At 34.4% G+C, this 25,774-nt stretch overlaps 1 protein-coding gene across 5 annotated transcripts in view; it reads left to right on the forward strand.

The window, feature by feature from the left end:
* LOC111001315 (homeobox protein homothorax) overlaps positions 1-25,774 on the forward strand; it is a 216,801-nt gene that overhangs the window by 68,297 nt on the left and 122,730 nt on the right. For 4 of the 5 annotated variants that reach the window (XM_022271183.2, XM_022271191.2, XM_022271204.2 and 1 more), the window contains exon 7: positions 4,389-4,512. In XM_022271183.2, the coding sequence (XP_022126875.1) occupies positions 4,389-4,512 (124 nt within the window). Of the gene's footprint in view, positions 1-4,388; positions 4,513-14,694; positions 14,735-25,774 lie in introns of all 5 variants that reach the window. The other variant, XM_022271214.2, reaches the window with a different exon arrangement.

Genomic DNA, 25,774 nt, shown 5'->3' on the forward strand with positions numbered 1-25,774 from the left:
GAAGTATTTAACTGTAGTACTAGTTACTTTAAAACAGTGAAATAAATCAGATTTCGTCTATATTGTGTTGTTTGTCCATAAAAAATAGTATGGACATATATATTTAAATAAACATAGCATCAAATATACAGTATTTACAATTTTCTTAACGTATATAGTAATAATAAAAATAGTTAACATTTAATAAAAAGAAAATTAAAACACGTTTAAAAATATTGGACCCAGTTTAGTACCTTTAACGCTGGCAGCATTTCCTCGCTGTAAAACACCAGATCTGGGGTCACCGGTACTATCTATCTATCTATCTCTAGGCCATCTTTAATCTTTAATAAGCGCCTGAGCACTTGAACCCCACGGCCCAAGTCTCTACTCCAAAATCCCAGTTTTTTTTGTTATTTTGTGAAATCATTTAAATTCGTTCAGTCGATTCGGATATTCGTAAAATCAAATGTTTTTCTCGGGAATGTTTTTCGAATTCTCTCTATAATAGTTTTCATCGTATACAAATTATGCGTACACTTTTGCTAGTGTCATAAATCACATAATCAATCCTGGTCATTCATCACACATCGGCTAATTGTCGACGGAAATCGCACATTGCTTTATGAATACAAAATTTTAATGTACACGAGTATATTTTTATAAATATTTGGAATAGACTTTTCAGATAAAGTGAAATGACAATTATACTGATTTGCCTCATAAAAAAACATACGAAAGTGTCTCCATGGCCCAGAGTTATGGGTGTCCCGGTTATATGCTAGGTATTAGGCACAAGACAGACTTACACACACTTTGGCGCAAACAACACACACAATTGCTTCATAAATACTAAGTTATAATGGTAATGAAGATTTTGAGTTTATTTGTTTCATATTTATTCCTATTAAGTAGAACCTTCTTCAAAATGCACCTTAGTATAACAATAGATCAGATTTGTATTGCGTGTAAGTGTATTAAATACACAACACATACAATATTACAATTATAGTACCCATATGTTACATTATTCTAAAATACGTGAGAATTAAACATTATTACAGATTTTACTAGTAATTATTTGCCTATTAAAATACTAGAAACACAGCGGAGTAGGTTAGAAAGAGATATTTTTTAATTTAATTTTGAATTCGAATAACAGGTGTCTGAACCTAACCACTGTGTACCAAAATGTACAATTTTAACTCAAATCAAATATTATGTAAGGGTTTAATTAAGTTTGTACAATACATAAGTTATCAACACATGAAATATTGCGAAACGCGGCCAAATTTGAACAAAAACGACCTTAAAATATCCAACCAAATTGGATAGATGTCGCGATAAATGGCGTCCAAGACTGCCCGGTCCCAGTGGGAGGGGGAACTCAACTTTTCCATTATCATTAATCGTTGGAAACTGCTCACTATTGTCATGGCGAGGCGATGCGTCTTAATACAGCTTTTGTTTTTAAGAGCTTTTCCCAAATGTATGCCAAGTGATTAAGATTTATTTAAAAAGGGATACTATAACGTGTTAATATAACGTTTGTATATCAGGATTTGGTATCGCAATAATAGTAGAAGTCTTCTACTCATAATAATGTATTTTTTTTATGTAGCAAATATTTGGCAATGAAATGGAATCGTTTATTTGCTATGATAGTGGTACAATTATACATTAATTATAAACAACACAATCCGCCATACATAAATAGGCATGCAAATGTCATATAATACAAATATTAAGCTAATAATACGTAAGTTAAATTATTTAGAATTGGTGTCAAACTTATAATCTAGATACTCGCCCTCGTTATAAAATAAAAAACGCTATTAAGAGGTAAATATATCCATGTTTGTGCATTTTACGAGTCTAATAACTATGTATGTATTATATAAATACGCGAGTGTGTTATTAGATTTTGTAGGACCGATTGTGATTTAGAAGGTTTTGATTTTGGTAGTATATTATTAATTAAAAGCTTTGTGCTTTGTAAATATCTAATTGGCAAAGGTTTTCCCGAGGGGCGTGGTTAGACTTTTTGTTTCTGATTACTGTGAGAATGTGATTAAAGCAAAATACAAAAAAACCTTCTTAAAGTACGTAATCAAAAATTATAAAGAACGTAGCAATTCCTAAACGGCCGGAAACGCACTCGCGAGCCCTCTGTGAGTGTCCATCAAAGATATCATTTAACATGAAACAAAATATTTTAAAGTTGAATATTTAATAGACTGGATATTATTAAAATATTTTTTATAGTGACATTTTATTTTCACTCTGTAATTAAATATCTCTGGGTTAGTTTGATAATAAAATTTGTCTTTGTAACAAGATTTTGTAACAGAATATCGCAAGTTAATTTTCATTATGGGGTTGGCATTACATCACGCGACGGCGCGTGCGCCGGATCGGATTTCGTGGGAATTTGGCAAACTGCGAGATGGTCACACGAAATCATCAGTTACGCCCTTTTTGCTTTGGCCTCTGCATCGGTTTAATACATTTTCTATTGCTCCTGACATCGACCACTAAGTTTTCAGACCACATGTTTCACGATGTATACTTTCACAGTGCGATAAATTAAATTTAAAAAAATATTTGTAATCGGGATTTGATACAAACACTTAAATAACTCTACAATCAGTTAAAAACAAATTATAAACGACATACCAATTATTAACACCTGCGCACGTCCAATAGTTTTTAAATAATCATAAATTACAATAAACTAGACAAAATAAACGCATCGCGTGTTGTCATATCGAAAAATAATTACAAAGGTGTTCGATCATTGACTGACAGTTTTTGCTAACGACACAACAACGGAATTGTCTATGGCCCTCGGAAACACGCTATTTTTGTTTCTAAATTTATTTTATAACCGATAAAATCTCCTTGTTTCGGTTTTTTAAACTTTAAAAATTACTTTTTGAAGCTTAACCATGGGTTAGTTAATCACGCGTAATAACGTACTTTCAATATATAGTTTTATCGATATTCGATACCTATTAGATGTATTTTTCTTACATCAATGTGTTTCGTTATTAAAAATTATAGCTTTTGCTTTGTTTCAAGGCTACCAAAATGAATAAATTCCGTGTGTGAGGAGGTCCTGACATGTGGATAAACAAAATTCGTTAATAAGTAAGTCATTCCGATTCTCACATATGGTGTGAACTGAGCGCATTAGTGGGCCCGCTTCCTGTCAAAAACACCAACAATTTGCTTTTATTTTAAAACAACACATTTCGTCTATGATCAGAATAAATTACTCTGTGAAATACATACTCTTTGAACAAACGTGCTTTTAAAAAATGTCAATTGTCAACGAGGAATGTATGATTTGAGATCTCAAGTTAATGCTAAAAACATATGTTCGATATTCAAATTAGGGAATAGACCTGAACATCGTCAGTTTTTGATCGGTGTAATTGAAAGTGGCGCGGCGGACATCTGTTCTAAATACAAATTCAAATTCGCCGCCTGTTTGCTTTCTGTAATGATTATTGAAATTGCCAGTTGGCTATACGCGTTCTATTTTTGAATGGAATTTCAGCTGGTGTTACATTTGTAATCTATGGTTTCGCCACAGATTACAACACGATTTTTACTTGCCTGAGGCGTCTCATTCAATTAAGTTGAGGCGCCATTATTCTAAATTAAAACAATCTCCTGTAATTGGACAACTAATGATCGTTAGTGCGATCAATTAAATCCAACATGAATTTTGTTTTAATTGCGTTTCTTGTGAAATACTGAGATATTAATTATTATCACGTGAAAGTATTTTGACTAACTTTGAATAAATTGATTTCACTTCACAGCTATACGAATAAAATTATCAATATTAATTTCAATATAAATAGCGTGAAGAGATTTAAGAACAAGGACAAACGCAATCCCATACAGTAATTTTTGTTTTTTTTCTGAATGTTTTTATTATAACCCTTATACCGGCAACGAAAAATAATATTTCGCAACTAGCAACAGACGCAGTTAATGATGCGCGCGCGCACGCCAGCTCGCCATTACGGCCACCTGCAGGGTAATGCCAAGTTACGGTCAAATACATTTTATATTGTTTAATATTTTGTTGAAAATACGCACTGTGCTAAATGCAAATACATTATTTATTCCTCCATTTTAAGACTCTACCACTACCTAGTTACCATAACTAATAGACCCAGAAAATTATAATTTAGCAGCCTACTTCCAACATACGATGTTTAATAACTCAAGCATCTAATTGTCTCAAATGATAGCTCTCTAAATTGTCTATGAAATGGTTCGACTGTTGATATGTTCTTGGGTTCTTCAACATCCTAACAGCTTAGCATAGCTTGCACAGTAGTATTAGGGGGCGCGGAGAGCAGGCCATCATAACTTCGAGTTGTTGTCAACAGAGACCTCCCTCATCCTCGCTGTCATACGGCGCTGTGAATGACGACGTGCGCTCTCCGGGGTCAGGTGGAACCCCTGGACCCCTCAGTCAACCGACGCCACAGACCCTCGATGCGACAGATCCAGGTACGTCAAGCTCTCTATCCTGGTAACATTTGAAGTGTCAGATCGGATGTTTGTATGGAATTTCTTTAGTGTAACTATTTGAGCTGCCAAAGTGTTTTATTCGGCAGTTATCGTAAAGCTTTATTGTTACCAGTTGCTTCTTTAAAAGCTCTGCCGTGTTTAAATCTGCCGTTTGGAGAGTTGACAAGTAAGTTTTGCTTTATAGACGCTTTTCGCTTGCTTTATTAACAAACTGTAAGCAAAGAACGGAAATTCATATTTATTCATACTGCTGAAATCTTGACAGTGATTTCGAAAGGTCAAGGGTTGGACGGGTTTTTAATGAAGCGTTGTCAATATGACGTACTCCTACGCAACCGACAACCGACAATTAACATGTCTGCGATCTAGATGCACACGTCAACACCCGTCAAACGTCAATGTAAGAATGACAGGCGGCCATCGTCGCTATCTCGCGTCACCTTCCACAAAGGAAGTTTTAAACCCTTCAAATCAGTCACTAGAATTAGTATCACTCAACGTTTCAAATCTCGATCGATTGTCGCGCGTCTCGTGTTCGGAAATGATAGATGACTTCTGAATGCGTAGTTACGATTCCCAATACAATAGCTATTGAAATGAGCCACTCGAATTGTTACGCGCCAGATATCTCCTATTCATTACGGCGCAGCGCGGTAATTCAAATTTTTTTTTTAATAACAAAAGATGCGTTGACGTTTGACAGCTGTCAAAAGTGGCCCGCCGCGGCGCGAAAAACTAACGGGGCGTCGTTGTTTTTTTTCCCACAATTCGCACGTAGTTTTTTCATGGAAAATTATGCTTTCGACGCACGTTTGTGTAATTGTTTGGTTTGTCGCACGGCTCTGTCGGCTCGTACATGGCGAAATGAACGGAATTGAATTTTGGTGAGGCTGTACAATGATCTCCACCTATATAATGGGAAATTCGTATCGCCTTTTGTTTATTAAAATTCACCAGCGTGAATTATTTTGCATTCTCTAGCCAGCATATCGGAAATTTTATATCATGAACGTAATTTACGTGATTGTAAATTTTAACTCAACACCCTCTTTATTAAAATGGAAAAGCACCTAGTTTTGTTATTTTTACCTACAATTAAATAAATAATTTATTTATTTCCAAAAAAATGTTAATGATTAATTATAAAAATAGTAACGCACAAGAAGCCATAGACAAGAATACAAATGTCATATTAATTATCATGATGTCATCATAGAAAGTAAATAAAAGTGTGACGCTACAACCTGAGCTTCAGATATTTGTATTCGTATGATGATCATTTGTCAATCTAATAGGCAAGCAGGTGAATAGCCTCTGTGGCCCCACACCAACTTTTTGGGTTTAAGCAAGCTGATTTCCTCACAATATTATCCTTCATCGTTCTAGAAAATATAATCCGGGAATCGAACCTACGGCCTCAGGGAAGAAAATTGCACGTTACAGCCCCTTTGTCAGCTCTGCTCGTAATACTAACAGTTTATTATAATTGTTGTCAGAACTTCATAGTCTAAATACTCTCCTTTAAATTTCGGCACTGATCTAAACTTCTTGGAAGATTATTAAAAAGTTTGGTAGTCGTACTATAATCTAATGTAAGCGTATTAAGCAAATATTCATAGAGTCCCTCTTCATAGTAGTTCATCTACAAAATGCTTTAAAATGCACATCACAATGCACTCAGAATCAACCCTAAATATTATAAAACAATTAACACAACCGGTAGGTACGAACAACATTTGAACTAATTAAAAATTCAAATCTAAAAACGGAGTCACTCCCGCCATTCCAAAGGGCTAACTTTCCCGCGTGAATTATTCAAAATTCAAAATTTCCCTATAATTCAATCATCCCATCCCCCCGGGAGAGGGGAGGGGTGATTATTTGCGAATTTATTATTAATTAACTGACGTGCGCGCCATAATTACGTTTTTCAATTATATTCAATTATACGATGAAATTCGGATGCGAGACTGGCTGGTAATTTCGTTTTTTTTGTCTGTGGAATGAACCATAAATTCTCTTTTGACAGTTATTATCTGTACTCACATTCAGATTACGTACAGACTTTAAATTTCAAATCATTACAGTATACTCTGCGTCACATGAGGCTGGTACGTACCATCTCTTTCATTATCTGTATCTCATTGAAACCTATAAAATCCTCACTGGCCAGTATAATGTTCCAGGAATTGAAAAGCTCTTTATTTTAAGTGAAAATACACATTTGGGGGGTAGTTCTTTAAAACTTAAGACCACTTAACATAACACAAACTCCCTAAAGAACTTACTCCGAAACCGGGTAGTGGCCAACTGGAAAACGTGTAACCCTTGCACCATCATTGAACTCTTTTAGAAATAGATTGGATATTTTCTCCAAATCTCAAAATAGCTAGCAGCTTGTTAAACTGCTAGTGTGTTTATATATATATTATTATATTATATATAATAATAAAACATTGCTTTCCCATAACTTATAATGTTATAATCGTATGCCTAAACCACTACCAGCCCAGTATCTCATAGCAAATGCAAGACGCGGATGGCTGCCAGATAATTCATAGCACATTTGTGAGTGGCGGTCACTTTACGCGTGACGTGTTTAAATAATATTAACGCCTGCTCCATACGAACTTTGAAAAAGCTCCAACTTATCTTCTATACGGATGTTATAATCTGTGGTGATGCTAAAGAACCGTTATTAAATGCTTATTTTATTTATTAATGTTGGAAATCGATTGAGTCCGCTCCAAACAAATATATATGTATTAGCAGAAAAAATTCGTTGAAATATTCTTCAACCTGAAGGATTTTCGAACTTGAAAACTCATCGAAATCCTGCAGTTTAGGAGTTTACAAACACAAGATTTATGTATAAATCACATCATATATGTTTTAGAAATTGGCATTGGAAAATTAAATTATGTATGCTCATGTTTTCGGGTATCTCAATTAAAACCTTCCCTGAACTTATATTTCCACAAAAATTGGTGCAGCCATTCTCGAGTTACGAGAAGAGAATATAATATTTTCTATTGTAATCAAACATGGTTTAATTAAAGAGTCCTGCTCGTGTGCAAACGGCCTTATTGTCAAAGTTATGAAGTAAATTGGAGCGTACAGCTTGAAGGAGCGGTAATTTTATTTGCAGACCCCAGCCGGGGAGGTAACACAATAATCGTTGTGTCAGAATCTATTGCCAATTCCGCATTATGGTAAAATCGTTACTTATGAGGAATACAAACCTAGCTATTATTCATTACATTACAGTTTTATTATTGATTAATGGTATAAAATAAAATAAACAGTGGCTGCAACCTTTTTAGGATCTTCTGTATATTTCTGCATGTAGTATTTGCGAACCAATTCGACTTAGGGTCCTTCAAGTTAAGAGCTTACCAATTCTAAAAAGGCCGTCCACTGTGTGTGCTCTTTGTGTGTGTGTTCTTTCTAGAACGGCCATTGGTAAAGTAAAGTTAGGAAGTCGAAAATTGTATACAATTAAATACTATATAATAATAATAATAGCCATTAATCGGATACATTTCTCATTTACATTTAAACAGATTTCTATTTTAATCTTATTCTAGTGTATCTGTGTGCTCTTTTTTGACAATGACCACTCTCCACTGTGCCACTCTCCGCCATGTAACCTGCCGTTTCTTTTACTTAGGGCCTGTTTTACAATGTATGGATAAAGTGCCAAATAGCTATGCAACACATAAATTATTCGAAAGATAAAAGTTCCAAATAAGATACTTCGCATTTCATGACGTATAGCGCTATCTGACAGTCGTGAAACGCAAAAATACTACATATTTATTCTACCAATAAGTAATAAATCGCTTATTTGGACCTTATCCGGACATTGTGAAACAGGCCCTTAGTCTATCTAAGTGGACACTTAAATACTATATATATTATTATTTGTCTATATATGCGCTGCCGAAAACTTAGTTGCGCCGGCGCAACTCAAATTAATCGAGTGACCGTCACGCGTCAAAATGTGACGGAACGAAATTTTTAATCAATTCCCAGTTTCACGGCTGCCACTTCGCCATTATTTGTTACATTGTTACACTGATTTTGTAACTATGAATAATTTAATTTAATTATATTGTTTTCTTATAATCGTAAAATATTTAATTAGATGATGCAGAGGTCTGCAATCTGGGTTAAGCTCCCTAGTGATCACCCTTCTATGCCTGACAAATTCTCTTCATCAATTTGTCTAATAAAGGGAGTTTCAGCCACTAGGCTGGAGATGATTATAACAATAAAATCTCAGAAAAATTCTTAACTCTATGAAAAAACATGTAAAAAAATCATAGTAAATAAATAGGCAGAGATCTCCACTCCAGTTTCATAACATTCACCATGCATACTCGTCTACTCTAGTACCTTCTGAATCTCTACCACACCAAGGATACTTCTCATTCACCCACATCACACACAGCTAAAATACTGATCAAGTACTATACGTAGGAATACTCTCAAACCAGATTGATTCCTCATAAGTCATAACATAATTCGAAATCAATAATTCAATCGTAAAATTGAAAACTGCCATTCGTATCACGTATACAACCACTTACTAAATGTAATCGCAAAACTGTTAATAATTCATATTAAATTCGATATTGTGGAATAAATATTAGATTAGCTCGGAAGGGCGGGACCCACGTTTCACCGAAATATGATTGGCCCGTTCTGGAGGGAAACATCGCGTGCGTCAAAATTCCGAATTGGATCAAGGTATATTCCATTGGATGTGCTGTTTAAAAATCGATTTGAAGATGTTAGAAAATGTAATATTAACATTAATTAGCTGATGAAGGCTTGCATGCCATGAGGTAGGTTCGATTCCTGTCTGTGACTATCTATATGCGCATTTAACATTGGCTTGAACGGTGAAGGAAAATCATCGTGAGGCAACCGGCTTGTCTGAGAAAATTGGTGTGTGTGCACAGGAAACTGATGACCTACTTGCCTATTAGATTGACAAATGAAACAGATTCAGATATCTGAGACTTAGATCTAAAATGGTTGCAACGTCACTGATTTTTAGATCACGGCAAATGATTAAAGTTCAATTAACATTTTCTAAATATAATATAACTAGCAGACTCGGCCAAGCGTTGCTGTGGCTAAGGTTTTTGTTATATTACATAGTAGTAAATTAATCAAGGGAAACCGTAGGAGAACTTATGTGAAACGTTGGTACCACGACACGGACCTAAACTAAACTACCTTTAACTCAGCGCCATCTGTTAGAATTGTATCAAATAATAAACAAATGTTAATGTTATGGTAATTTTAGTAAGGATGCCTATTTTTTTTGAAAATGAAATATAGCCTATGTCACTCAGGAAGGATGTAGCTTTCCAACAGTGAAAGAATTTTTCAAATCTGCCAAGTAGTTTCGGAGCCTATTCAATTCATACAAACAAACAAAAAATCAAACCTTTCCTCTTTATAATATTAGTATAGATATAACTGAACGTTCTTAGATACTGTCCAAACTTAGCATTAGGTATGGTGACAACGAGATGGACTTACATACAGGAGTTATGGTTCATGCAAGCTCTCGAATTTAGTATTTCATTATTATTATTATTTACGTGTAAGTATTGTATTATTTATATCTTTACGCCTTCCTGAAGGGGTTGGCAGATATCTCCACTTGCTATTCTGACGTAATTCTCTCGCCATATCCACCTGGATTCCCTTCTCTGGTATCCTCTGAATTTGGTCCAGGCCAAGAGCTACTGAATCCAATCTTGCCTTGTATATTTAACTATATATAAGACTATCCTGGTAATTAAAAGTTTTATAGATTAATTTGGTATCAGTTCTCTGTCTATTAGAAATCATAAAATAACGTTCACATGGTGTGAAAGCGTAACAAACATTTATAATTTTATAAAGGATTACAATTTACACAGACTATATTCATGTTAACAAAACTATAATATTTAATGCGTCCTTTGTTTGGCAAAGGGTGAAAATTAACAATTGGAGATCTGTCAAAAATGACAAAGTGATTCGTCATACAGCTGCCTGTTAGAGAGAGAGGCTAGAGCGGGATAGAGAGAGTCATGTAACAATCAAAATGTGAATAATTTATTATTATTTCTTTATAATACGTAATGTATGCTACAGTTGGATCACCTTATGTAATGATGATTCGATTAGACATCAGGACGTCCACTGTTGGAACCAGCAGATAAATTCTTAAGTAAGAAACTGAAACAGCTACTAAGAAACTAAAAAGCCTATTAATGTCGGTGAAGGAAACTCTCTTAGACACAAAATATCGGTATATGTCAGCGAGATGACCATCTATTTGCCTATTCGATCTTGAAACTTTTACAAAAAAGCTGCGACCTTTTTAGCTCTGGGCCTCAGATTTCTGTATCTGTCTCATTATACGTAATAGGCAGATAGGTGATCAGCTGTGTCTGACACAAGCAGGATACATCACTATGTTTTTCTGCTCGTACCGTACGAGCAAATGTTACCCACATTGAAAGTCTCTTGGTTCACAGCCGGGGATCGAATTTACGACCTCAGGGATTAGAGTTCAAATAGTACTCCTATAAAAGGTAGTTGCGTGTACTGGCTTTTACCTAAAAAATTATGTAAAAATATAGTTAGTAGGTAGGTATAAATTGTAAACTATTTTAGTGTAGAAATCCCGACATACGAATGAGTTACAAGTATGCACTAAATGCACTGAAATTAAATTCTCGCTGACAGTTCCATTACTGAAGTATTTAAGGAATTTTCAATTACGCTTGATTAAACGAATCCGCGTGGCCTTCGTAACTAAAGGAATATTGTTCGTCTGCTCATGGTTTACGTCATTAATTTTGTTTAAATATATGTTACCTATCGCCTAAATAATACACTCGAAGTAACCACAAACGTCAATGTCAACACTGATTAATTACACACATTTGCGGCCCTTTTACAACTGACAAACAATCTTAAATAGGCTACCAGAATGTTTTTCAATTTTTAAAAAATGCTAATAAACTCACCAGTTAACAAGACCCCTGGTCTCTTAATGTGTATTTGACAATTCCCGAGTGGAGGGGCTCATCGAAACTGGTCGTCCAAGAATAATTGTTCTTAAACGGTAGCATTGTAATGAGTGAAAAGTAACACATTGTGATTATGTTTATGAGTTGTAAAATGTGGCTTCTGGTGATTTAACGTCTCAGACAATGGCTGACGTTGAATAGACAAGTGACCACAGATTAAACAATGGAATTTGAATTTCGAACATGTCGAATACAGATTAAAAATTACTGTATTTTTGACAGTTACTGTGGTTGTTAGCTAGAGTTTTATAAACTGCCTGCGCTGTGCGGTTTAATTATTTATTTGTAATCTTACAGATATAAGATTATATAGATACATAATATATTTAAAATAGAAAACATAAGTACATTAATAGGCAAAAATATAAAAAAAATGAAAGAATACTGAAATTTAACATAGAACAAAGGACACTTTATACGGAATTACAACAATTTTACGAAAATCAGGGGTCGTGTCGCTATATCAATCATTTATTGATAATACGCCTCATATTCTTGGCCTTAGATTGCTTCCATTTCTTTGATCAGATTGACAAGTTGCTGGTCAGGTTTCCATGCCCGACACACGTTGATTTTTGGGTTTATTCACCACTGGTTGCAACTGTTAGCAGTTTATTAGTAGCCAAGCCACCTACCACCTTACGATTACAGTCGCACGTGATCGCCGATACAAATTCTTATATTACTGAAAATACAATTAAGTAGAGATGTGGAATTGTGGAGTCTCTCTCCATCTTCTATCGCATTGGCCGTTGAGAGTGTTCAGAGGAGTTGTTCGGATAAGTAACTTTAGCTGAGTTTCTAATTGGACGTCGAGACAGAATACGAAATTCCACCCGTATCACCAGGTCGTTCAACAACTGAGCGTTATTTAAGGCAGTTTCTGCCGCCCAGCACCATTATGTGGAACCAGTTAGTACTGTAGTATCACCGAACTAATCCAACTTAGGGTTTTTCAAGAAAATATCATACCTGAAGAGTGCCCATATATTAACCTACCTTGATAAAGTGAGCCTCCTGCCTACTTGGCTGCTATTCATTAAAATAAGAAGCTATTGAGAGTCGAACGTAATCAATGAGTCGCCGGTGGTCCATGAACCATGTCAAATCTCGTTAAACTATTGAAATTACGTCTGAAATTAGCATTTTAACCTTTATTTCTAAATCATAGATTTCAAATTACTCTAACCGTTTAACAGATTCTATAATATGTACATAATTTTCACGGTTATAAAATAGTTATAATTTACATTGGCAATTGTTAAGTCTATTGTTTAAACTAATTGCTACTGTATACGAAGACTGTATTGAGAAATAATCTTTAAATTAACTTATTTAATCTTAAGTTGGGTATTTTCCACATTTCTGTTTGGATTAGAGTTCTGGGCAGAGGCATTCCAGATGTGGTGTGAGAGAATGGTGCGGCTACTACAGACTGTAAGCTAACAAATTCTCAACCAACTAGTGATAATAATAATAATAATAATTTATTTATTTTTGTCCCATATAACATTTACAACAATAAATAAGATTACAGTTGTGACGATATTGGGGAACTGGTTTCCAAACTAGGTAAGAAACTGTGATATGGATAGTACTAGTTAGAAATTAGTATAAAGTTGTATGGTTGTTTGTAAATGTGTGTGTGATAGTGGGAGAGGGTATGTATGCGTGGGTTAGTGAGTGTTAAAATCAAATCAAATCAAAAAGTGATTCGTGTGATCACAAGACTATCATTTACTGGGGTGCTTATCTACTTTAGCCATAGGCCAGGAGAGAACCTAGATAGTCTGTAGGGAGAAATACTGGTAGGAGAAGTCGGGGCCGACTACCCGTTCTGGCCAATGTAAGGCAATTATTAACAATTAATCCCTACAAGCGAATGATGAAGCGGTTTGAAAGCAGAAAGTTGATGTTCCCGTTAAAACCCGTCTTTTTACCATAGCTTTGTTGTCAGATAAGTCTCTATTATAGAATCGAAGACAGTTCTTTAAAAGTAATTTTATTCCGTCAAATTATATGTGTATGTTAAATCATTAAAACATTGACATTTCGGTGTCATTATTAAATCATATTATTCATTTCATTTTTAACGATTGCCACGTGAAAACAAAAATTAACATCTTGAGGGGAAAAAATATTTTGATTAAAAATTTATTCGGCCTGGGGTCGGTTCGACCCTAGCTCTGTCAGATGTCAATCTTGGGTAGGGATGCTGTCTATTTTTTATTGTCTGTGATGGGGTGACCGTGCGTGAAATGATTCTGAATATTTATGGATAGAGCGGATTATAACTTGTAATTGTCAATGCAATTTAGATTGTCAACTGTCAAATAAACACTAAATGGTTATTATGGATTAGGGCTTTTAATTGTTTTTTTTATTTAAACTGTAATCCTCATAACTGGTCGTTAACATCTACGCTTCGTAGTAAATACCACTCGTATCTTGGTTATAGAAACCGTGATTATAAATTAGTTCTAGATACATATACTGTCAACGAAAATCTCTATAAATCTTCTAGGCGTGTGATTTCAATTATACTCCTAGACGGCTAGAACGATTTTGATAAAATTTTTGTGTGAGTGAAATTCGATTTACAATTAAGAATCTTTGTATCAGGCTAGTATAAATATACCTACATTAAGAATATATTATATCTAGTAATAATAAAAAGATTTTTAACATAAAGGCAACCCCACACCAGGCGACAATTACTGTACAAAGGTGCAACAGATGATAATTGTAAGCGACGTATATAAATATTAATATGTCTGTCTGTCCGTTCGAGTGTGCCTTTTTGCGTCCCCTAACTGTATTACATTAGTGAATTAGTCAAGCGTGAACTGGGAATATTAGGCATTTGATAATCTGTAGTATAAAAAAATAATCTTAAAATGTTATTCAAATGACGGTAGGTAATTTATAAACAAAACATTTTGATATATTTAAACTCGTTTATTAGCTTCTAATAATTAATGCCTGCCTGCCTCAAAACTTAAAACATTATTTTAACAAAAAGATTATTTTAATTAATGTCCCCATTGTATCTTTACAGGTAAGACCGAAATATGAATTCAAAGAAGAATTGGATGACAGTAAGTTAATAGAATAAAAGATCTTTGAATAGGCCGGCAACGCACTCGCGAAAGATCAGTTGTTATATACTAAATCTTAAAAAACGTGTTCCACAGAAAAACTAATACCTGAATTATTATTTTTTTCACTGTGGTACTGTGTAATAATCTGTGGACAGGAAATAAAAAAAACAATAAAATATCTAATTAAACCTCAGAAACAGCATACTAAGCGTTTTACGACTTAATAAAAGTTTCCCTAATACATAAAGTCCGCTGTCACTTTAGTCTCTATCAAACTAAAGAAAAAGTGATCTAAAAACCTTAAAAATTGTGTTTACCACAGTGTATTTGTATCAGTTGGGCACTCGCAAACGCCGAGTCCTTTCACGGTCGAGAATAAGATTTTAGTGTTAGTATAGAGCTATAGCTGAGCGCCTCATACTGGGCACAGCACAGTATAAGATATATACTTTTATATGTTTCCATTCTTATGTTTAATAAACGTTTTGTTTGTCATGACGTGATTATGTTTTTTTTGTGGCGAAGTTATATTGTCAAATAGCTCTAGCAATCTACCCTCGATGCAAGCGAAGACTTAGGTCCATATTTTAATTCTTACCTCAATTCATGATCTTCAACGCTTGAAAACAGATAATGGTCTGACAGCTCTGAAACTAGATTTACGATAACAATGCTAGATTTCGCCTTCGTCGATGACATACCCAGGTGCCACTGTATTTTTGGATCGTCGTTTCTAGCTCACAGCAAAAGACTGGAACTCTTTGCCCCTTTCCATCTTCCCTAGATAGCTATATGGGTTCATTTAAGCGGCGGTTAAATAGGCATCTCCTCCACATGCGTACCCTCTAATAGGCCGCATATCACTTAGTATTGAATACTGTAGCCTAAGATCTGTCCACTACTATCTCTGAACTACTTCGGAATAAATGCCATGAAAAAACAGTTTACAATATAAAAAGGTATTATTAAAGCGTTTTTACCAACTGTTTGAACTGTGCCGAGGTCAATTAGAGCTATTTTAACAAAAGTTTTATTAATACATTTTATTGGGTTATAAAATATTTAATTGTAATAAATACCTGGAGACATTTATGTGCGCGTTGAGAGAACAATCGTAAAAATAACTATAAAATTTCTTTCGCATATTGCGTCTGATTCTCTATCTATTGACATTCAAGGAAGAGCGTACTAATTCTTGAAAGACCGGCTACACATTCGCAAACCCCTCCTGCTTTGAGAATGTCAATGGGCGGCGGTATGACTTAACATCAGATGAGCCTCTTTCATATCTATGTATTGGCTTTTTGAACCTTCTTTTGTTATGAAGCTAAAAATAACTTTATCTCCCCACTTTCTTGTAAGTAATGGTTTTCTTAATATTTTCTAGAGCTTTTTAATAGTTAATATTTTTAAATAAAAATTTAATCTTTATAATAAAGTGTCTTGGCCTCCGAAATGAGAATATCCCAGCACTTCTAGTATTGCTACCACTCGCCAATTGCTGGCTTTCAGCTGCAGCAGGTCCTCTTATACTCCATCGATTCTCAGCCGACCTACTAGTCTCCGAACACTAGACGGGCCGATCTTGGCCCTCGCGTTCAAGGTGCTCCGTAGTGAAACATACCAGTACAAATCAGTTAAAGCTGATAACTTTCTTTGGAAGTTGGTTAAAAATGTCTTCGGTAACGTTAGTTTACTATTCGTAGTTCTTTTTGGAATCGCAGCAAAACTAAACCAATGTCTTTTCATATCTTTATCGAAAGCTCATCATAATTAGTTTAGCTTTGAAAAACCTCAACATCTGAGAAAATTAGTTAAGAGAGAATTTATCTTAGAAACGTCATTTCTCGTTTCCATCTCCCCTAATTTAAAAAACTCAGATAAAACTTGCATAATCTTAACAGCTGACTTATTACCGGGCTGTCATTTCGAAAAAATGTAATTAAACTTCAACAATCGCGCGCAAATATCTAAAACGTTCAGTCAAAACGCTCTAATGCTCAGTTAGAAAGAGAGGGATGTCGTCTGCGCTGCATTTCCACTTACGTTGGAAAGGGATAAGGGAAGAAAGTATTGTTTTAAAGACATTTTTAATTTCCCGAAGGTGATTTATCACTTTGTTTCGACTCGGTGTGAATATGGTATTTTTTGTGCTGCGAGGGGAGCGAGCGTCCCCCGCGATGATTTGAATTTAGAATAGAGTGGATTATGGAATGGAGAAATGCCTTTGCGGGTGACGGATGACTATTTTGAATTTGGAACATTTTCGAATGAGATTTTAAAACTGGTTGAGCGGAATTTATTTCTTTTAAATCCCTCGATTTATTCCAAATTTGATTTTGTAGACTTGAATAAAATTACAGTCCCACATATTTTTCTTGGATGTAAGTATTACCAGTAAATTAAATTTAATCATTATTAGGGGAATAATTTATTAATGTCTTGTGTACAGTTGTAGGCTTAAATAAATGTGCTTGTGTGTGTGTGTGCTTCAATCTTGAAAGATACCTCAGCAGCAGCAATCAGAACCGTTCGATAATTAAAACTTTGCCATTATTTATTTAATTTATTAATTTATAATGCAATAAAAACATTTTAATTGGAATTTTATTACATGTTAGGAGATAGTTGTATTTGAGCTAACAGACGATATCAGTCTGACATTAAAGAATGGCGACGGTAGTACCGATTTCAGCCGCCACCCAAGAAAAGTATATGGCACCGTATTTATAGACAAAACACTCTATGGTATATGTGATTATTATGCACTACATATAAAAATAAAAATAAATGATTTCGTTTATACTTACATTTCTTGGAACAAAATATTCTTCACTATTAAGTATATATTTTTCTAAGGTTTATAGAGTTGTAAAGTTCACTCGCTGCCTTTTAAAGTAATCGGCTTACTGCGAGCTTAAACGTCAAGACCTTTCAGCAATGTTGCGTGAACGTATTTCCGCAAGTAACTTTAATAATCGTTTCCTATCGATTTAAAAACACCATATAGGCCATATAAATGCTAGAGTAAATTATCCTTTTGATCAATGGATTTATCGTAAAGTCTCACGCTTAAATTATACGCACGCGGTATTAATTAACCGCAAGCACTGACTGCAAAATTAACCGCAAACTAAACTTAAAGTATATGAAATCTGGTCACAACCAAAGATAATACAGGCGTTACTAATAAAACAAAATTAATCGTTGTGGCATAGATAGACATTGGTCTCGCAGACGCAGAATTGTCTTTTATTGTGTATAATATTTATTTACAATTAATAATTCTTATTAGTACATAGCGCTCTTTGTCTTTCATTTTGAATTTCGAACAGCAGTAGTTCCACAGATAATCAACATACAATCGTCACATCTTACTGTTTGCAAATTAAGCGCGATTAGCATGTGTTTTAATCGCGTTCCAAATTCAAATTCACATTGGCCGTTGGTGGTCTATGTATTGTCTGTGGTGTTTAGGGATGGGCCACAGATTATGTAATGATGTATTTTTAGCAATAGGTATTTGAATTACGTTTCGTTATAAACATTATTTAGTTCGCAACGAGGCAAACATTTTGCGTATAAATCAATTTATTATATATTATAAATAGATTTTTTCATTATATTTATAGTTCAAAGCAAGATTTTTTAATTCTGTCAAAACTCACATAGAAATATTCAATGACCAAAACTACTATTTTAATTCCAACATCAAAGGAAAACAAAAGAAAATTCATTTCCATGGTACATAAAGGCGCAGGTGCTCATCATTTGCATACGTAATCGCGGGACAAAGAAGCCAGAGCTTTGTAACTTATGTACGCCTGGTACGATTATTTACATTTCCCTGTTTATTTAAAAAAGGTACCTCAAGCTAAACCCGCGGTTTTGTTTATAAAATACACAGAGATGTGCTATATCTAATGAACGGTTTAACTAAGTTAAGTTAAAATTAGTTAAGTTATTTTCTTAGGGCAACTTTAAATGAAAACTGTGAGCAGAGAAATTAATTTCCCTGTCAGTAATATGATTGAACGGTTGCTATAATATTTTTTAATCTAAATCCTTACCCGTCAAAGACTGTAGAACATTACAAAATAATATTTATTATTTTTCCGTATGAAACTAAAGTTATTATTTTTCATACTTCGGTATTTTGAAGATCGATTTAAATTCCAGCATCTCATTAACATGTAAATTAGTTGGGCTACAGTTACCGGCCAACAAAAAGCCAAAGACTAAAAATGAATAGCGAAGAAAACGGAACGATTATTAATTAGTTCGTCCCAGCCCCAGGCAAAAACTCGAATTACCTAATACCTTATGAGGCCCTGGTAATTAAGAAGTTTTTTCTTTTGCTAAACAAATCGAAAACAAATTTAGACGAAATAAATATCAAAATTTATTTTAAATTTATATTGAGGGCATTGTTTAGCATTTTCTTTGGGAAATTTTTGATTTTAGTTACGACTAAGTCAACATAATTAATTGCTATATATCATCATGGGTATATATCATCAACAGTTACGCGCACGCGATGACAGATTTTTTATGAATAAATTTTTCACTCCTTTATATTATTGTATTTTTATAAGAGATCACTATTAAAAAAAAATATAGCCTGTGTCACTGAAGATACAGGTTTCCAATGGTGAAAGAATTTTTGAAATCGTTCCAGTAATTTATGTGTGAAAACATTACAAACCTACATACAAAAAAACCCAATTGTTTTCCTCTTTATAATATTAGTGTACGTATACATTTTTTTTAGTAACTTCAACATAGCGATAACCAAATAAATGAACGAAACAAAGCAATAATAAAACCATGTAAATAATGATTGTCGTACAACGTACAATTTGTACCACAATCGAATCCGCCCCAATAGCAATTTTTCCAAACAATATTTTCGTATGAGGAAATCTCTGTCCCATATATCATACCCGCTCAGATTTAGCCCCGAAACAAGACCGGAATCTCCATAGAAATTGCCTGAATATCATTGGTACAATTTTATCATACGAAACGCCGGACCTAAATAACCTTATTATCATATACCAGGCCGCGATGGCACGGAATCGACGCATACTTTGCTTAAATTATCTTTAGGCCTGTTTAGGAGTCGGGGATTTGCCGAAAAACCGCACGACAATCCCAAAATTCATTAAAGTCTCGGAATTCACAATATTGAAATCGCTCGCGTTCTTCTCGACGCTATTACGCGGATAAATTGTTCTGTAGCAAATGCTTAGTTCAGATAGAATCCGGCATTCCATTATAAAATTGCAACTTGACTTGGAGATTTTATATCTGATAGCTATTTCAATTAATCGGATTGTACGAATGGTCCGTACAATAAACTTAAATATAATTTTTATTTCTTTGCGTCTGAAGCGCAGTCTCTGGCAGAATGACCAGCGCTGTGAAACTTGTCTGCTCCACAGCATAAGCCAGGGCAAATCAAATCTAAAATCATTTATTCATATAGGTAACATAATGTACACTTATGAACGCCAAAAAAAGAAATATGTATGTACATTAAATGATTCTAACTTTACATTTACTGCCAGTTCTCAAATCAAGGGCGTAGAACAAAAGAGAAGAACAGGCAATAAACTCTCCGCCTCTTTACACATTTCAAGTATTCCTTATTTCTCATATTCATATATATATCTATATCATTTTTTTTTGAATAATTCTTACTTTATTTTTCGTTAGTAATAAGTGTCCAAACTAACTACCATTTAAGATTTGTTAAAAATATTTATTAGCGTTTTATTTTTTTCATTAATATATCAATGTTTTCACACGCAGTCGATAAAACTCAAGCGAACAAAGCAACTTATCAAACATGGCGTCAACGCGGGCATAAATTTATAAATTCACTCTCATTAATAATGAAAATATATCGTAAAACAATTTAGTCGATAATCTGGCCACGATTTACAGCGGGCAATATTCGTTCAACATAAAAAAGCGGTAAATGCGTATTAGTGGACGGGCAACCGTTTAATAACTGTTATTATAACGTAACCCATTAAATGACCACTTCACTAGTGAAGCGCCTAGGCGTTCATTATATCCTGGTACTTTTTAGAAAGTTTTGCTTTCCTTCTATTTCTTTCTTTCTTTTTCTGGATTTTCTTTTTCTGTTGAAGATTAGAAAAGAAAAGAATTTAGAATGCTAGAGAGATGTATATTTTTATAAGCATAAGTGTGAAGAAGATTTGTTGAAATAAAGCTGTAATTCATTTTATGGTAGTAACACTCTCAAAGTACCTGTAAAGATTAAACTAATGAAAGGGTGGCGTTTACAAGCGTTTAAGCAAATCCGGGGGCCGGGTTAGTAGCGGATAAAATGTATCATCCGGTTAATGTCGGTTCACTCGTAAAGAGAGCATCAGTCCTCCGTGTGTCGTAAAGAGACCTCTTCGACTAACAATTTCCTGATGGTCTGTAAATAGTAAGTTTATTGTCTTTTTATGAGGTACTCGGACCGTAAAAAGGAAATAAAAGAGCACCGCCGATGGTGATAATAAAAAAAATAATTTTCGACTCATCTTCGTGATTATCTCGCTCAGTTTTACGAGCGGTCCTTAAGCGGGAGCGGGACGGAGCGCTTTACGGCGTGTCGCGACCCTTTCCGATGGGGGTAAAGGTCGTAAAATGGAAGCATAAGGATAATGTTCTGGGTTTCCTATACTGCGCTTCATTCATGATTTCCTTTTAGTACAGTACATGTAAATCCGATTGCTTCGTCAATACTCTTATTGGATCGTTCCCTTGTACTACACTCGTAATAGAATTCTTCGTCGCTCCTTTATTTCCTCTCGAACAAGCCATTCCCATTGTTTTCGACAGACGGTGGGAGAATAAAATCTCCTAATGAAAAACGTCTAGTTCCAAATTTGAATTCAAATTTTCGCGATAACGGTTCCATTAATTGAGTAGGGCAAGCATCCCGCGGCAAGTGGCGAGATCCCGACACTCGATTAGTTCGGCTCCAGTGAGCGGCCGGGACGCATCCTAATTCTTAAAGGGCCATCAGCAGACCTTTATGCGTTAATAAAGTTGCAATATAAAAAGAATGGAGGCGTCCGAGGGTGAAGGAAGGGTAGGCTTAAGTACGCGTTTAAGACGATGTAGTGGGCGTGCGAATTTGTCAACCCGTACTGTGAGGATTCAATTGCGATGATTAAATAAAGACAAGAGGCCTTTGTGTCGAGGAAATGTCCGATATCTTGGCTTTTGTTCGCCGATTTGTACCGGATGCTCACTTTGCGTACTTGGGCGACGGAGTGACTTGTTTATGGCCGCTTCGATTTTTATGACGGCTCCTATGATCTCGTAATGTTATGATAATGTTTTATTGATGTGCTTCGGGAAACCGTAATGTTTCGCTCTAAATGATGCATCAAATTGACGTGTTCTTAAAATATTTTTATGGTAATGTAAGCATTTTGAATATCCTTTTATTGATTTTATGACGTTGCTAACGTGAACATTCTATAAATCATTAGAACATGGCTCGGTTTTTAATTGTTTTATTAGCCTATATTAAACCGTGTTTATTGTATAAACTACCAAACAAAATGTATTTCTAGACACATAGGAACTCCACAACGCTGCAACGGAGTCAGGAACAGGCACTCTAAATGTCCATGGGCGTCAGTATCGCAGAAAACCTATGACATTTGTCAGCTTAATATATAAACAAACATTCCTAAACCCTTGTTGCATTTCTCCGCTCATTAGTGGAAAAACTATTTTCTTTTTTCCTTGATCCCAAACAAATAAGTATTTTCATAGAACATATTCACCGCTGAGATATCCTTAATCGCCCCGTTGCCCCCAAACAAAGAGTACGTCGTAAAGGAGTCGTGAGTGTTTTATGAGTCGTTCGGGGGCTTTATTTAACGGGTTCTCATACTGATTTTATACATGGCGACTGAATCTCTTATGGGCCCTATTACCCTGGTACATTTAATCGATTGCTAAATTTAAGTTTATTTCTATTTAATTAGACTTTAATGAGTTCTATTATCATAGGAGTTTAAATGTTAGTTAGTATATGACTTTATATACTAAAACAGGCTTTGATAACAACTTTCTATTAATTAATATCTTTTGACATACATAGCAATCAGATCCGTTCAATAATCAAATCTTTACCAATGAAATAATGTTGGAAATAAAAATGAATACATTTAAGTTAGATTTTGTTTAGATGTTGGTAGATGTATTTAAGAGCTGCTAACTGTCAATGTCAGTCTGACATTTCAATATGGCGACGGTAGAACCAATTTCAGCCGCCGGCCAAGAAATGTATTTGGCACAATAAATAACAAACTAATAAAAAATATTCTCATATCTAATTAAAATATACTTAAATAAAAAAAACACAATAAGAACCTCTTTGGACATGTAGTAAAGATCCAAATTTCATGTTTAAGAATGCCTCCCTAGTCTCTTGGATTGCTGGGACGAAATGATACGTTTGAGGAAAATTTGCCTGTGCCGGAATTTTCTCGGGATACATTTAAGCCGTATGTTTTATAAGTTATTTATGAGCATCAGCGAGTGTACTGTGTTTATACAAAATTTTCAAAATTGCCTCCTTACTTAGTTTTTGGTTTCAATCAATCAATCAATAAAAAATCATTTATTCAATTTAGATGCGTCTTAGGGCATGCATTATGAATGTCAAAAACGTTTACAAAGATCGGGAAAGACGGGAAACTACGCCATCTGTTCGCAAAATTACCAGGAGGCCTTGTTCTGAGAAGAAGAAGTTTAAGCACAACACCACAAAAATTTCCATACAAGAATTTCACCTGTTATAATTCCCTCATTAAACGCATAACTCATGATTAGGTCATTAAACTTAAATTTACTCAACAAATAAGCCTAGATTTTAAGCCTTTGACAATTATCTGAATGGGCAATATAAAACGGCTAAGCTCAATAAAATTTTATTATAACCGATTATAAGAGTAAATTTATGGCTTACAAAGATTGTAACACCTTTTACGAGCCGTAAAATATCGAAATCCCAAATACACTTGCGTATAATAAAAAAGAATCAGTGCGTCTGTATTATAAATAAGAAAAACAGTTATAATAGAAGACTGTATTGTAAAGTAGAAGATGATACAGTCTGTCTGGATATTTGATTTGTCATTCTTAATTTGAATAATAATTCATTTAAATAATTCAGCCACTTTAGGTGTAGGTAGGCTGACATCGAAGACTGCAATTAAAATCATTCTTTTGTTCTTTCAGAAGAAGGCGTTTTGGCCAAAACTCAAAATAAACCAGCTCTGGATATCCATAGTTGCTCCCCCCACACTTTGAAATCTTCGTGTATTAAAGATATAGTCAAAAATATAGCCAAGCCTTTATAAGTAAATAAATTATGCTCTATGAACCAAAGTCTTCCAAATTTGAAAATATTTTCCCGCTCAAGTTACACAGAGTATAAGTTGCACAGAGCATTCACATTCCACAGACGATATCACATCTCTAACCATCAAGTGAATACTTAAATAATCGAATAAAGTGACACTCGAGAAAAGCAAGTTAGGAACCCCTGCACTAGCTGGTAATCGAATTGCAGACCGCCACTTCACTTGAAGTGCGACATTGTTAGCCAGTTGGGAGGGCTACAAGTGGTTACATTATGCAAAAATCTCACTTATTTATTCGATAATCGTGTGGTTTTCTAGGCCCTGTACGCTATAATCGTGGTTTTATAAACTTATGGTAGATAGTACCGGTGACCCAGAACTTGGTGCTTTTCTCGCTCAACGAGTAAGTATTGCAATACAACGATGAAATGATGCCAGCGTTCAAGGTACACTGACACAGTAAACAAATTTTTAAGATTTTTTTATCAATTTTTTATTATTATTACTATGTATGTTAAGAATTGTTAATACTGTATATTTGTGTGTTGGAATTAAATATTAAAATTCTGCACTTATGCATACGGTCTGCGTAACGCACAGTGCCCAGCACATATAACATACAAATAAATATGTAATTAAAAATATGTACCACCTCCCAAGACAGTAATGCCAGAGGTCTCGCGAGTGCGTTACGGGCCTTTTAAGAATTGGCACGCTGTGTCTGTCTGCAAAAGAATGTTAACAAAATTGATGTGAAATACAAAACTTATTTTAACAGTTGAGCGTCGTTTTTTTATTAAATAATTAATTCTAGACATAGACAAATGAGTTAATTTACGTCAGTAGCGGTCATTGACATTAATTAAACCTGTATCATAGATAAATCGATAAGCAACCAAAACAGTTCATCAATATTCATTGTTAGAACTCATTGTTTCGTTCTGATTTCATTCTATTGAAAGTTAAAAGATAGTATAAATATAGAAATTATTATTGTGGAAGTAATAATAATGGTTTGAAGCGAAAGATTTGATTCTTTCATTGTATGTTGGTCCAAAACTGGACTGATTTAAAACTTCACCATTTTTCCTACATTATCTCTAATAAACATAGGAGAACATTAAAAGAGTTTGTAGTGACAACTACTCTTAACTTCCTCAATTGCGTAAGTTACGATCACTATTAACAATATAGCAAAGTAACGTTTTTGAACTTTTATAGAAGACTTCTCGTCCCGACTTCGCATGGGTTGATATATATATATTTTTCTAGATATGTTCTTTAATATTGTGGAACATTTATTTTTGCTATCATCAATAGTTTTCGCAGCGCATGCGATGAAATATATTTTATAGGCCTTTTTTCCACACCTTGGAAAAAATCCGAGTAATCTTGTGCCTTGTTGTTTCAAGACTAATTAAAAGTGATAGATTAAGTGATTCCCTAATTACTAGTGAATATATTTTATTAAATTTGTGTAAGAGTGATACTTTGTGCGGTTTTGATTGACTTTGATGATTCTTCTGTTCCTACCATTATTACAACTTAATTACGACATAGCTGATTCTGATGATAAAGGGCACCCACCGATATATTTATAGCGAGACTATTAAAATTAAGATTAATAATA

This window comes from Pieris rapae, chromosome 11 (genome assembly GCF_905147795.1).
Source record: "Pieris rapae chromosome 11, ilPieRapa1.1, whole genome shotgun sequence".
NCBI classification, from domain to species: Eukaryota; Metazoa; Arthropoda; class Insecta; order Lepidoptera; family Pieridae; genus Pieris; species Pieris rapae.